At 42.3% G+C, this 14,734-nt stretch overlaps 1 protein-coding gene across 1 annotated transcript; it reads right to left on the bottom strand.

Annotated features, from left to right (window-relative positions):
* Positions 1–1,046: 1,046 nt before the first annotated feature.
* On the bottom strand, positions 1,047–13,189 carry LOC104372645 (uncharacterized). Its single transcript, XM_009978390.2, has 6 exons — positions 13,129–13,189; positions 10,507–10,660; positions 8,564–8,724; positions 7,177–7,380; positions 6,892–7,073; positions 1,047–6,605 (listed from the first exon to the last, which is right to left on the bottom strand). Exons 1-6 carry the CDS (start codon positions 13,187–13,189, stop codon positions 1,047–1,049), a joined length of 6,321 nt encoding a protein of 2,106 aa, XP_009976692.2.
* Between the last annotated feature and the right edge of the window lie 1,545 nt (positions 13,190–14,734).

Raw genomic sequence — 14,734 nt, forward strand, 5'->3', positions numbered from 1 at the left:
GCTTGAGAGGAGGTGATTCTCCTCTACTCTGCTCTCATGTGATCCCACCTGGAGTACTGCATTCAGCTCTGGGACCCCCAACATAAGAAAGACATGGGCCTGTTGGAGTGAGTCCAGAGGAGGGCCATGAAGATAATCAGAGGGCTGGAGCACCTCTCCTATGAAGATAGGCTAAAGAGAGTTGGGGTTGTTCAGCCTGGAGAAGAGACCCTATTCCCATATTAAGACAGTATACACAAAGTTTCCTTCAGTGTCTTTGGGGAGAAGTGTGTATTTTCTCACTGAAGTAAAATAAGGGTGGTGTTAGGATAAGGAAAATTTAAACTTGGAGAGCGGATGGGTGACAACAAATTAAAATAAGACAGATACACTTTAGGTTTTGCTTTTTAAACTTTCTTACTATTGTTGTTTATTTGGGTTTTCATAAAAGATGGTTAATTAATAAGGAAAAACAGTGCTATACTGTATGCTTTGCAACTGGTAAATTTTTATTATTTTTGCAGACATAAGGAAAAAATTAAGTTTAATTTTTTGAGATGAAACCTTTGAAATCACAACATCTAGACGTCTTTCTAAAAGACACCTGTATTTATACATATTTGATGTATTAAAAAAAAAGAATAATACATTAAAATATAATAATGGCAAAAATGGTGATAATCCTATGCTGCTTTGCACGTATATTCATCCCTTCAAAGTGAAAACGTAGTATTTTCATCAAGGCTTTAATACGGTTTAAAAAAATGCAATGTGCATTGAAGATATAAATTTACATGAAAATGTATGTGTATTAACCTACCTATTTCCAGTTCAAAATATTGAAAAATTAATGTAAAATATATTGAAAGCAACAAGTCAAATAATGGACTGAAATTAATACAGCTAGGGCAACGGCAGAAGAACCTGGTGTGGGTTTTTCTCAGTCAATGCAAAAAAGTGCATTCAGCATCAACAGATGTTCTACCCTGTCTTCAATGATATATCCAGAGGTACTACAAAGGGTCTACGTGTCTTCAAACTTACACAATTCCTGAGCGAGAAGACTCCTATAGCCAGCTCCCATTTTCTGCACTTTCAACTGCAACGTTTTTTTTCTCAACTATTTCATTTGCATTGTGTGTTTCTTCTAAAACTACTACTAAATTTGACAGGGTTGTGTGAGGATCAAGCAGTTTCAGAAGAGGTATGTCCACCTTTCTCTCTTGAAAGACACGGTTCTGAATTGTCATAGCTAACATCGAGTCTATACCCAATGACAGAAGTGGTGTATTCATGGTTAGTTCATCTGGGCCCAATCTGGTGAGGTCACTCACCAGTGAGGTGATATAGTCTTCAGATTTGAGTAAGGCAGTATCCTGGACTTGAGTTTCCTCAGAGGTTTCAAGCTTGTTCCTGAGTTCTTTTGACATAAGTGATATGAAGCGCTTTCTGAGTGAAATAGTCCGAGAAAAAACATGATTAACTAAAGCTTCAAAGTTTAATTTGACGACAGCTTGCTGCGGGTTATTCATAAGTAAGCTCTTCATGAGATATTCATGAATTTCGTGCACTTGCAGAATGTCTATGCCCTTGGATACCAGAATGTTCTGAATATGGTTTTGACCGAGCAGTACGCCAAGGTTCAAAGCACCCCAGTTAATGGATTGGCCTGAAAGCCCACAGTTCCTCCTGTAGAGGCAGAAAACATCCAAAAAAGAGTTTGCAGCTGCATAGTTTGCCTGGGTGGAATTTCCCAGAAAGGAAGTAATAGAAGAGTAGCACACAAAGTAGTCAAGCTCCTGGCCTCTGGTAGCCCAATGAAGATTTAGGGTCCCTGCTACTTTTGGGCTCAGCACTTTCTGAAAGTCAGCCAAGTTCAGAACTTCAAGATGGCCATCATGTAGAACAACAGCGCTTTGAAATACACCTTTGACTGGATAACCTGCAAAGATGTTCGCAAGAGACTGGAAAGCTTTCTCAACATCACTGGTCGAAGTAACATCACACTGCACAAACACTACTTTGCTCCATTCATACTGCTGCTGCAAAGCCTTCATCTCTTCTTGCTTCTCATTGCTTGGGAATTTCCTGGAGAATATTGCAATACACCCTCCTCCATTCTCGGCTATGAATTTCACTGTTTCAAAGCCAAGTCCAGTGAGCCCTCCAACTACTATGTAAACAGCATTCTGCTTAAACAGTTTCTTCTGGGATTCATACAACGGTATATCCGAAAGCATGCTGACGTCCTGCTGTCTTCTCAGTACTGCAAGTGGGACAGATTTGCAGGTAAAATAGGACATCACAGAGTTCATTCTTTCGAAATTCTTAGTCTGCTGAAAAACAGAACCTGATAGACGTCTAAACCGTTTCATATCCATGGAATTGATCCACACATGCACAGTCTTTTGCAGTTCCTTTAGAGATGCCTTCTGGAAAAGGCTGGCAAGTGTAAGGAGATGAAAGCTGATATTTTCATGGTCAATTTCACTGACATTCTGGATACATTCAGACTGTCGATTGCCGCACACTATTACCACATCTTTAAGAAAGTACAAGTGGTCCAGATCCTCCTGAGACAGTCTGTTTACTGGAGGAAGAATAATAAGGGCATTACATAAGTTTATATACTGGAACTTATCAGGAGTGGGCCTCGCAAATACTGTTCTCCAACCCATCTCTTCTGCTGCTGCAGAAAGAACGTGGCACAAAACTGATGATGGCTCTGCAGAAATAATACCCAATGTTCTGTTATGTTTGCCCTTGGGTAACCTCTGATTGAAGATTTCCCATGCAATGATAAAGTATGACATACAAGGGACATTCTGAAAGCATGGGAATTTCTTTACGTTGAAACAAGCTGTTCCTGGAATCCGAACTCTGGATGACGCAGCAGCTGGATAACATGAAACCACGTGATCTCCCACTTTAACTTTCTTCACATCAATGCCTGTTGCTGTTACTGTGCCACTGAAATCAAGAGCTAAAAGTCTGTGTTTGTCTACTGCTTGTGAATTCCAGTACAGTGTATTACCAAAGTTACGACTAGAAACACTAACAGGAAAATAATCTTCTGAGTGGAGACATATTTTATCCACTTGAATTTCAATGCTCTGTTTGTCAAGCTGAGGAGCAGTGCTGGTGGACAATTCAGCAGACAAGTCTTTTGCTGTGTACGGATCAGAAGTGTACAAAGTGAATGTTTCTGACTTCTGGAGAGATCTTATGGGTTGGTTGTAATCTGCATTTACAAAAGGTGTGCGTCTGATTTCAGCCATATAAATTCTTCCTTGGCTGATGCAAACTTCTGGATAGTCCACACCTTTGTCTTTGACGAGAACATCTGCTAGCACTGAGATGTCTAGGGAACTGGAAGAACTGAGGTTAATCAACTGAAAGGTGATTTCTGGAACTTCAATGACACAAGTTCTAGTCATGCCATACAACGCAAACCCACAGTTAACGTGGTCTACATCTCTTTCCGTTGTTCTGTAGGTGATCACTCTGACTGAACAGCGGGACGTTTTCTCTCTTAATGCCACAATAACTTGGCGATAGGCTTCACAACACTTTGCCAGTTGGTCTACCACTTTGCTTGGGAAATTTTCATTTAACTTTTGAATTCCCCACAGGAACAGAATTTCATCATAATCCTCAACCTCTGCTCTCATCATATTCTGTGCGTGGCCTTCTAAGAGGGCTTCCCAGTCTTCATACATAACATACCTCGAATCAGGATGCAAATATTTTTTGAGCTGCTCAGCTATCCCATATTTGTCAGCAAACACTAGGACTCTGGGCATAGCCCCCAGATGTCCAATCATCTGTGAAAGAGACACCTCTTTCCACTTGTTTCCAAACATGAACTCATTGTCTCTGGAAGATGCTTGCATCATGAAAGTGATGGCAACACGCTTGAGTTCAGCCAAAACGGAGCCCTGTTTGTCCATAAAACATCCACAGACCTCTAGGCAGTTCCCAATGGATTTACTTGTTCTCATATATATCATCATTTCTTCCTCCAGCGGTCGGAGCACCACCAGGCTGCCTATCCCTGAAGGAAAGCCTGCTCTGGACTGGAACATCCTTGAGGTCATGACAGCGGTCATTTGCAGAAAACAGTCGAGCAGCACTGGATGGATACAGTAGTTGTACATCTCTCTGACAGTCTCCTTGTTCACCTTTATGCTTGTTATAGCTTCCTTTAGTTCCCGGCAATAATGCACATCACTGAGCTGCCTGAACATGGAGCCGTACTGAAAGCCAGCCTGAGACAGTGCTTCATAAACTTCCTCTCTGCTAACCACTGACCTGCATCTTTGATAGACATCTTGGAAGGAGATGGTGCTTTCTTCCACCACAGCTCCAGGCCCCTTTGTAACTTGGCCTGCAGCATAAACTGCATTGGAGGAAGAGAGTATTTCAAAGGCTGTCATGGCTTTTTGCAGGCTCAGCTTGATACTCAAGACTTGGGAACTCTGCGTGAGAACACACGGTGCAGAAAAACTGATACTCATCTGGCAAGCACTCAGAGGCACTGTAGGTCTTGAGCTGCTCAGCACAGAGGCCAGACCAAGCTCCACATAAAAAGCGCCAGGGACTAAAGCCACACCATTGTTCTTGTGCTCATATAAGTACAATGTTGTGTCCTGAGACAGCAGGCAGCCAAACTCCATGTTGTCACTGTTTATGTCATAAATCAAAGGATGACTGGAGCTGATGCCTCTTTGGTTTGCTCGTTGATGGACATCCAGACGGGCCATGAGTTTTTTGCGATCAAATTGATACTGCGGAATGGCCACTGGAACACTTTGATACCCATTATAAAAGTGCTGCCAGTTGGGATTATATCCCAGTTCAAACAGATTTCCTACGAGAGTGAAGAGTGTTTGATACTCTGCACCAGTTTCCAAAGAGGAGAACACTTTTGTGCTTTTTCCTAGAGTTTCCTTTATGCTTCGCTGCAATGCTCGGTGAGGACTTATTTCCACAAACACCACATTTTGCCTGTCTCTAGCTGCAGTTTTGATGGCTTGAGTGAAAGCAACAGGCTCACGAGTATGCCGGGCCCAGAATTTGCCCTGAGCAAAGTCATTTTCAGAAGCAGCCACCCCAGTTAGTGTTGAAATCACTTCAATTTCCCCCTTCTGTTTTTCTAAAGACTGTATGTTCTCTTCCAACTCTGCAAGTATCATATCCATGCTGGGGCTGTGGTAGGCAGCTGGGACACTTAAAACATGAAGAAAGATGTTTCTCTGGCTGAAAGCTTGAGCTAAATCTCTCTGGACAGCATCCACAGAGTCTGAATTCCCAGACAAGGTGCAGGAAACTGGGCTGTTGAAAGCTGCAATGCACACCTTTCCTGAGTAGTGATGCAGATGTTCAGCAATCTCTTGAACAGGGATGTTTCCAACCACCAACATTCTGCCGCTGGCAGTCTTTGCCTGCAGCCGGCTCCGGTGATAAATCACGTTGACTGCATCTGCCAGGGAAAGGTACCCAGCAAAATGCGCAGCAGCAACTTCCCCTACTGAGTGGCCAACAGCAGTGACTGGTTTAATGCCCCAGTATTTCAGAAGGGAAGCTAAGGCAACCTGCATGGTAAAAAGCAAGGGCTGGGAAAGCTCTGGATTCAACAAATCCTTTGGGCTATGACCTCCTACTGGCAGAAGGCTGATGGGAGTGTGTTTCTGAAAAAGCACTTCTATTTCCTTACACTTGTCTCTGAACACTGGCTCTGAGCTCAGCAGTACCTCACTGAGCTCCTTCAGTGTTACGCCATTGCCACAGAACACAAACACCAGCTGCAGCTCCACCTTTGACATGGCGAGTTCAGTGCTCGCTGCTGACATAACCTCTTGCTGCAAGTGTTGGAGAGAGTTTGTGACAAATGCTTTTCGGTACCTGTAGTTGGCATGGCTTCTTCTGCAGGCAGATGTATAGGCCAGGCTCGGGAGAGTTATGGAGTTTCTTGTGCTCAGCTGGTCAGCTGTATCAGCCATTGTCATCTGAAGGGACTTACTTGATGCTGCTGACAGCAGCACTAATTCAAGGGGCCTCTTAAAGGCAGGAAGAGCCTCTAGCTGCTTAACCTGCCTGACTACCACGTGAGCATTGGTTCCTCCAAATCCAAAGCAGTTGATGCCAGCTACTCTTCCATACTCACTGGATTCTTCCCAGGGCTCTACAGTTGTGGGAATTGCAAGGTTTAATTTCTCTGTATCGATGCTGCTCATCTCCTTCGAGTAATGCAAGGATGGAACAATCTTTCCATGATGCATCATCAGAAGCACTTTGATCAACCCTGCTGCTCCAGCAGCTGATTCAGTGTGGCCAATATTTCCTTTCACTGAACCAATTTTCAGAATGGAAACTTGTGAAGACCTTTTTTTACAAATGACAGTACCTAGGCTTTCAGCTTCAGTAGGATCTCCAGCGGCAGTTCCTGTACCGTGTGCTTCAATGTACTGCACAACTGAGGGATCAACGTGAGTTTCATAAATGCTGCGCAGTAACCTTTCTTGCTCAATTCGAGATGGCCTTGTGATTGGAGTCATGGATCTACCATTCTGATTTACTGCACTGATGTTTATAACACCCCAGATTTTGTTGTAGTCTTCCTTTGCCTGTTTCATAAAAAGGTAAAATTATCTTTAATAATTTCATGCCTTCTTCATATAGGAGAAAACAGAACAAAAAAGCCAAGAACAGATAGAGTATAATACTAACTTTTATATGTGTGATTTCCTTCCCATGGTACGGGAAGTGCATAAAAGCTTAATGCTTAATAAACGCTTCATTAATCTTAAGCTTGAACTGGAAAATCTTTTCTAGAGTAATTATTAGAACTGGAGATACAAAATTCAGGTAAGCAACCAGTCTTATTTTAGGTTGCTTCACAAGCAATCTTACCTTTTTCAGTGGTTTGAGGAAAACAACACCACAGCCTTCTCCCCTTCCATAGCCATCTGCTTTTTTGGAGAAGGGTTTGCTTATTCCCTCCGGAGAGATCATTTTTGCTTTACTGAGAGATACAAAGGTGCGAGGATCTATTATGCAGTTCACTCCACCACAGATTGCTGCGTCACAATCTCCTGGAGTAAAACAGAAACATACTCACATTGAGATTTCCAAGACGATAGACAGAAACAGTAGCAATGCTAATTTCTTTGTCCAGCATCTCTTCAGTCCCATTACCTGATTTAATTGCTCGCAAGGCGTAGTGCAGAGCAAAAAGAAAAGACGAACACGCGGTGTCAATAGCCAGTGATGGTCCTGTCAGATTAAATGTGAATGAGACCCTGTTGGCAGCAATGCTCATTGCTGTTCCGGTACCATCATAGTGATTTATTTCACTCACTGCTCTGCTTGTTACAACTTCATAGTCTCGATTCATAAGACCTGTAAAAAATATCAAATATGTGTCACATTAACCCGAGCGAACAAAAGGGATGTGCAGCTTTAAATCTGACAGCTTGTTTTGGTTTTCTGTTTTAATAATAAACTATATAGCGTCAGTGCTCCTGTGGCGAAACTTGGCTTCAACGCAAGTCAAAGACAAAACTCCCAGCAATCTCCCCTGGACTCAACTTGCACAAACATACCTAGCACCTGAAATTTCTACCTGCACAGTAAGTGACAGCTTAGGCTCTGTGTAGCTTGTATAGCCTGCTTAGACCCCTGTATCTCAGTTTGAGAGCAGTTGCTTTCGTTTCACTACGGGAATATATATTAAGAAGTGACAATGAGGATAGCTGGGATATAAATGTACAGGACATTAGCTTCAATTCCTCAGATGTTCCAAGTTAAAGGTCACAGTGTAAGCTATATCCAATGCTTTTTATTTATCTTTGTTTGCTTTTTATTTATCTTTGTTTGCTCACTGTGATCCAGTAAGACAGATATAGAGAAGAAGAGCAGGGCCTGTGAGAGGAGTTGTGTTCCTCTTTCTGAGAACAGGTGCTTGAAATACAGCACATCCTCAATTCCATGGGCATGTGTGGAAAATGCAGCGCATCTATTCATAGAGCAAGGAATAGTCTCCTCTGTGAAAGAAGAGCATGTTTCAGACTAAAAGTGAATCTAAAGACTTTGCCTGTACAGTTATATGAGCCTAACCATCCCAGAAAACTTCTCTTAAGAGAGATACAGATTACACCAGCAAAAATGTGCTGTTATTCTAACTCCTTGACAAAATAAGCAGTTGAACAAGTGCACCTTGGATTATACTAATATTTACATGAGGATTTCTGCTGGTTTAAAAGGATCTTAACCCCCATAACACCTTAACCAACCTTAGCTTGAGAGTACTATTTCGAGGAAGGGTTGGGCTGGGGAGGCAGTTTAACTGTTTCCTGCTTCAACTTCAGTACCTAAGACACTACGAGCACCTAAAACAGATACGTGACTTTTATAAGGAATTTCTAGAGTAGCCTAGTAATCCTTAGCAAAAATAACTGGTAGTGTCATAGAACAGTAGCCTTAAGTTCTCCAGAGCTAGATACTTATGTAAAGTTTACGAAGGAGGGCTCCAATCTTTGTGAGGTGCAAACAGACATTTTTCATCATTAAATTTTCATCTTACCAATAAAAACACCTGTTTTGGTGCCACTGACAGCTTCTACAGGGACACCCGCATCCTCCAAGGCTTTGTATGTGCATTCTACCAGTAACTTCTGTTGCGGATCCATGCGTTCAGCCTCCATATTATTAATCCCAAACAGGTGGTTGTCAAATGAATTAAATCTAAAATGAATAGACCCCAAAATGGTACATTATATATACAAGATGCATTTAGTCAAGACTCAAAGTACACATTTTTTGCAATTTCATGAAAAGCAAAGCAGTAACTGATGTTTAGGCCACAGTTCTCATTTATGAAATTCAGAAGAAAATATCCCAAGGATATTTTATGTTCCACCACAAATTATCTAATTTTGTCAATGATTCTGCATTTTGAAATTATGAGTTGCACTCCTAGAAATTTTTATTTGCATGGTTATCCCACTGGCGTCAACTGGACTCTTCAGATTATGAACATTTGCAGAACGAGGCTCCCTCTGCTGTAATGTGGTCATAGCCGACAAGTTTTAAACAGATATTGTCTTCTAAATTATTTTAAGGCAATACAGGCCAATGGCTTTACAATTTCAAACAAATAATTTCAAACCAATAAGGATCAGCTAGATATTTCCAAGAAATATCCATACTTCTCTAATAAAAAATTCACAATGTTTTATGTGTGCTTGTGTGTGTTTATCTTTAAAAAGTCTTCAAAGTAGGCCCACTTACAAAAGACCAAGCCCAGGCTTAATCTCGTATCCCAAGATCAGATTTGTATGGCCTTCTATAAGTTCTTGATTTCAGCGGAGAATTCAATATCTAACACGGGACTAATCACTGAAGTAATTCTGGGTCCTACAATTCAAACCTGCTAAGTATTAATCTCAGGAGGCTATAAGATTGCTTCTGTGCTTGTGAACTTCTCATCTGAATAAAGGCCTACAGTGTGAGGATTTAAGGTGAATGTGGATTTAAAATAAAAGACACTCATGTTGATCTTACTGCAGTTGCTATTCTTCTCATTAGCCACAGCCCCCATATTGCAGTACCCATATCTCTGGGATAATTTGACATGAGACACAAGGACATAAGTGAAGGGATGCATACTGTAGTTTGCTCCTCCAGGATTTCTCTTTACACTAGTATCTTCACTTAATACTTGCACATATATGATCCCTCAGTATTATGGAAGACTGACTCAGAATAAAGAAAAAGTTTCTTTTTTTAAGATATGACAGTATGAGCCCAGAGAAAAGCAAGATTATTATGAAATTATGAATAGTACAGATTACGAGCAAGTATAACACTTAAATTAAGCGTAAGATCCCATTCCTGGCTATTTAGCAAAACCAGACTTCCTTACTTTGTCTCTAAATTTTCATACCTGCATTAGAGCACCTTGTCACCACAAGCACAGGATTAGGTCCTGAGCTCCAGCAAAGCTGGCTAACCTTCTGGCTGAAACTGGAGAAGACTTACCAGACAGTTCTTATGGCTCAGAGTCCATACTCTGTCACCTTCCTCTACAGTCCATAGTACTATAGACAGTACGAGTTACTTGGCAGGCTGGAGCCCACCTCAGATCAAGTATGTACCTCCTCATGCATGATGCATGTGTACTTGTGTGTACCCAAAACGCAGATAATCTCTGTCACGTGACAGGTGACATCTCAACACATAGTGGGTACATACATACATGTTCAATTATGTAATCAAAGGTCATATGTGCTCCCATCCATGTACATATGTGCTTAACACGACCTGCAACTAAATTTGCTCATCGATGTCGCACACCAGGAATTCCTGCAGTTTGACAGCTGCATGTTCATCACGTGAGACAAAAGGAACCTGGTTCCTAGGTCTCAGATATATAAGGTCTCCCTGTGTCATGCACCCTCTGAAAGGCTGGACATGTTAGTCTAAGTACAAAAAAAAATCGGTGGCAGCACATAGTAACAGACTTACTCATTGAGAAGAGCAGCTCGCGTTGTACATATTTTTCCTGGTTTGTTATCATCTGGATCATACCACTCTTTGGCATTAAATCTCTCAGGGGGGATTTCTACTGTGCAGTTTTTGCCTTCCTCCAAGACTTTCCAGAAATTTTCAATTCCATCACCTGTTGTACAAAGGTTTTAAAGTAGATTAAATTGTGTGCTCCCTCTCCCCATGCAAACTCAGAAGTGCATGCTCAGTTACAAGGAACTACGATGTATAAATCTAGGTTGGTCAAGCAGAATCACCAGAGAAAGAAATGATCATTCTTTGGTGAGAGGAAAATGGAAAGGCATGACTGATCCCTTCACTGCTTGCCTAAAAGCAAAGGAACCACACAAAATCCTTACCTTCTTCTGTCTCCATTTCCCTACCATGTCACTGCATCTACTATATACATGCATCATGTCCTTAAGACCACACGGGCATGGTGAGATCTTTCTGTATCTGTACAGCACCACTCCTCAGGCAGCTCCACTGGCAGCAAAAGGTAATCTCTGGATATTAGCTCTTTGAAGACAGACTGAGCTTACAAATACCAGGAAAATATCAGAGGCATTATCCTTTGTCCCTAACACTAGAAAGGAATCTAAATCAATGTCATGGTTTGATGTGGGGGGGGTGGGGGTTCTGGTGGCAGGAGAGGGGCTTTGCTCCCTGTGACCTCCCTGGTTTTGGAACCGGGTCAGACCCAGTTCTGGCCACCAGATCGGACTGCCATCCCCCTCGGGGTTGAGCCAATCAGCACCTCTGCGAATTGCCCTATTTAAGCCAGGACAAAGGAACTGGAAAAGGTGTTTTGCCCAGGAGCGAGGAGAGAAGGGAGGAGGGCACTGCCCCCACTCCCTGGCTCCCGGCCGGGCAGCTGCCTGCGTCAGGCCAGCCCCCTTTTAAGAAAGAAGCAGCAGTAACAGCACGGAATGAACTGACCTGCACTCCCCCAGTCCCTGCCTCCTGTGCTGCTGGGGGGAGAAGGTAGAGCCCGGAGGAAAAGGAAAGGGGGGGGTGGGGAAGGAAGGTGTCGGTTTTAAGATCTGGCTTTGTTTCTTTTTATCCTCTCATGCAACCGTTTTTGTTTCCCTTTGTCCTTTTAAGCAACCATCAATAAATTGTTTTGCTTTTAAGAAAGCCAAGTCTGTTTTGCCCAGGACCGTGGTTGGTGGGTGCTCCCTCTGTTCTTGTCTCAACCTTCAGTCCCTTTATTATATTTTTCTCCTCTCCACTTTACTGGAGAAGGAGAGACTGTGTGAGCTTTAGTTGCTGGATCAGCCTAAAACCACGACAATCAAGCATAAAAGTATGTGTATATTCAATGCTGACAGAGCCCAGCACCTCAATAGTGGATTGTGAGGGACTCTGTCCTTATTGGTTGAGATCCAGAGCTCCAGTTCCAGGCACTGAGGATACGTTTAGTCTCCCTTCTTAGCCCTGAAACCAACTAACATGGCACCCACACAGTGGCCCACTTCTCCCAGCTTCCACTTCCCCAACATAGGTAGTGGCCTTACCCACGCTCACTCTAGAAATGGTCACTTGCAGGTGCTAACCTTTGACATGCCCAAGCACTGACCAGGAGAGCTCTGACTGTTGTGGCCAGTGCTGGGGTGGGGACCGCACTTGCAGTCAGTAACAGGGATCACAGGACAGCACTCCCACCTAAGCCCTCTATGATGATGGCTGGTCCATCATCATAGACACAGCCACAGCCACTAGCCAGGCATGGGATAGTTTAACAGCTCCCATCACTCACTCAATGTTTCTTTGGAGGCAAGTTTAGAACAGTTCTGAGCATTCACAGTGCAGGATCGGAATGTGTTCACTTACTGGATGGCAAGGTATTTAAAAACAATGTTTGTAAAGAGAATACCTTTGCTAGCATGTCTGGACCAACAAATGACTTGCACCAAATTAGTGTTTAATGCTTGGGCGAGAAACTGCTGCTATGCATTTACTAGCACTTTACTAGATTCAGAACCATTTGTGTTTGCCTGTACCACATATACCTGTTGAATCTCAGACAAAGTGAAGCCAGGAATTGAAATGTGGTGAGAGCAAGAAAAAAAACAAGGAAAAGGAGAGACTAGCATGGTCACCTTAGGGGCGGAACACTGACTTGCAAGGACAGAACTGTATTCCACCCCCTGGATTATTATACTGTAACAAAGCAGGAAGCTTTCTTTTAGTAACACCCAACTTATTTTATATTACAGGCAGAGCTGGTGATATCGACAGGCCCTCGATCTGTGCTCTCCCTATGGACGCATAGTCCTGCAACAAGGCACAATCATCTGGCCAGTGCACGTGCAGAAAGCTCAAATCATCCCAGACCAGTCCAGTTCATTTGTATGGGTTCCCTGTGTGCAGCTCAATGCCCTGCCCACAGTCAGCACTGCAGGTCTGTCTGTCAGCAGACAAACTTCAACCAGTCAGTTTCCATCACAGCGTGACCTTTCAAAAAGATCTGACAGGTAGCAAAGCAACAAATTCTGCAGAAGGGAGAAGTGTGTTGTTTACCTCTGTTTCAACATTGATAAATAACTGTGCTTTTCAATGTTTACTCAGCAGCCTGCTTTGCTTTTACCCAAAACTTACCTCCGGGAAAATTGCATCCTATTCCAACAATAGCAACTTCCTCTGCGGTCTCAATCTCCATCTCCTGGGATGCACAATACAGGTATAAGTGTCAGCCAGCTCAAACAATTACGCATTTATCGTTAAATAAACATTACGTTTGAAGGGGAACTTCCCACAAACGCACATACTTGTTCAAAGCTTGGTTAATCTTGAATGATCTATTTTTGGTTGTCATGAGAAATTACACTCCCCATAGGTGAACAGAGCTGCACGATATTTTTCTTGTTGTCTCTGCTTGTAGAGGAAAATCCCTGACTAATTCCTCAGAATCCCTCATCCACAGATACTTCCTTTTTACTGTTTAACTTCTGCTACTCCTGCCACCAGGATCTGCTCTTGAGCCTCTCCCTATATCAGTCCTGCTTCACTTCTTGCCTGCAGAAGTGAATTGTGCATTGACCAAGGCACCACTTTCAGCTCTACCATCCCTATCCTATTCATAAAGCAGATCTCCAAAACAGAGTCTGCAAATTACCGGTTAAAATCAGACCACCGAAACAGGCAACAGACAACCAAGTAGCTGAAGGAACAAAAGGTGGATCTTCCACACCCTAGGAAAGTGCCTGGAAAGAAAAACCTTATTCAGAGCTCTACTTTGCTGGATCCCAAGGCTGCCTAGTTTTTGCCTAAATCAGCTTCCTCTGTAGTCAGAGGTTAACCCCCACAGACCACGCTCAAAGCCACCAACAGCTACAAGATGCCTTGTCTTCCTGACAATGCACAGCATTCAGGTAGCCCCACTACAGCCACATGAATAAATGGCCTTTCAGCTGATTCGCAGCTTCACGGGAAGAGCTTTTTGTTGTGAAGCAATTAAAAATAAAGCGTAATTTTTTTCAACAAATTAGATAGAAAATAAAAAAATTGTTTGGGATCAAATCAAATACTGCAGTAGAGAATTTAAAGCTCTTTTTTTTCCTTAAGTCTGGGAAGGGAACTTGTCAGATAAAAATCAGTTCAATTCAATTAATTAGAACTCACTAGGATGCCCACCTCAGTACCCTTCAGTCCTCCTGGACTTGCTTCAACCCACAAAGAGAAGGTTCATGCTGAAAGGGATTTTGGGGAATTCTTGGCAGTGGTGATAGATTTTCATCTCAGTGATACAACAGTAGGTCCCAAAGAACCCTTCCCAGTTACTGACTGATAACAGTGAAGCAGAGATGAGGCTGTTTTACAGACCCACACATCATTCATAGTTATGATTTCTTGGAGGTTTGCTTTGAAAGAGGAAATTAAAAACTAATACTCAGATTCATACTTTGAAAAATGTACTTCACGGTTCCATTAACTAAGACACAGAAAGTTAAAAGGCCACCTAGCAAAAATAAGGAGACCAGAATCTGGCTTTCTAGAAGTGAATTCTATTTTATCAAGAATACAAATTCTAAAATGCTATAAAAACTGTTTTCTTTTAGTTCTTTCAAAATTGTCTATGATTTCTATATTTTTTCTATTTCACAGTTTAATTTCATTGCTAACCTAAAGATGGAAAGCCCAACATAGATATTCTTATCACAAAGGTACTTTTAAGTACTGTTCCTAAGCTAGCACTTAAATAGCA

The sequence above is a fragment of the Tauraco erythrolophus genome, chromosome 7 (genome assembly GCF_009769465.1).
Source record: "Tauraco erythrolophus isolate bTauEry1 chromosome 7, bTauEry1.pri, whole genome shotgun sequence".
NCBI classification, from domain to species: Eukaryota; Metazoa; Chordata; class Aves; order Musophagiformes; family Musophagidae; genus Tauraco; species Tauraco erythrolophus.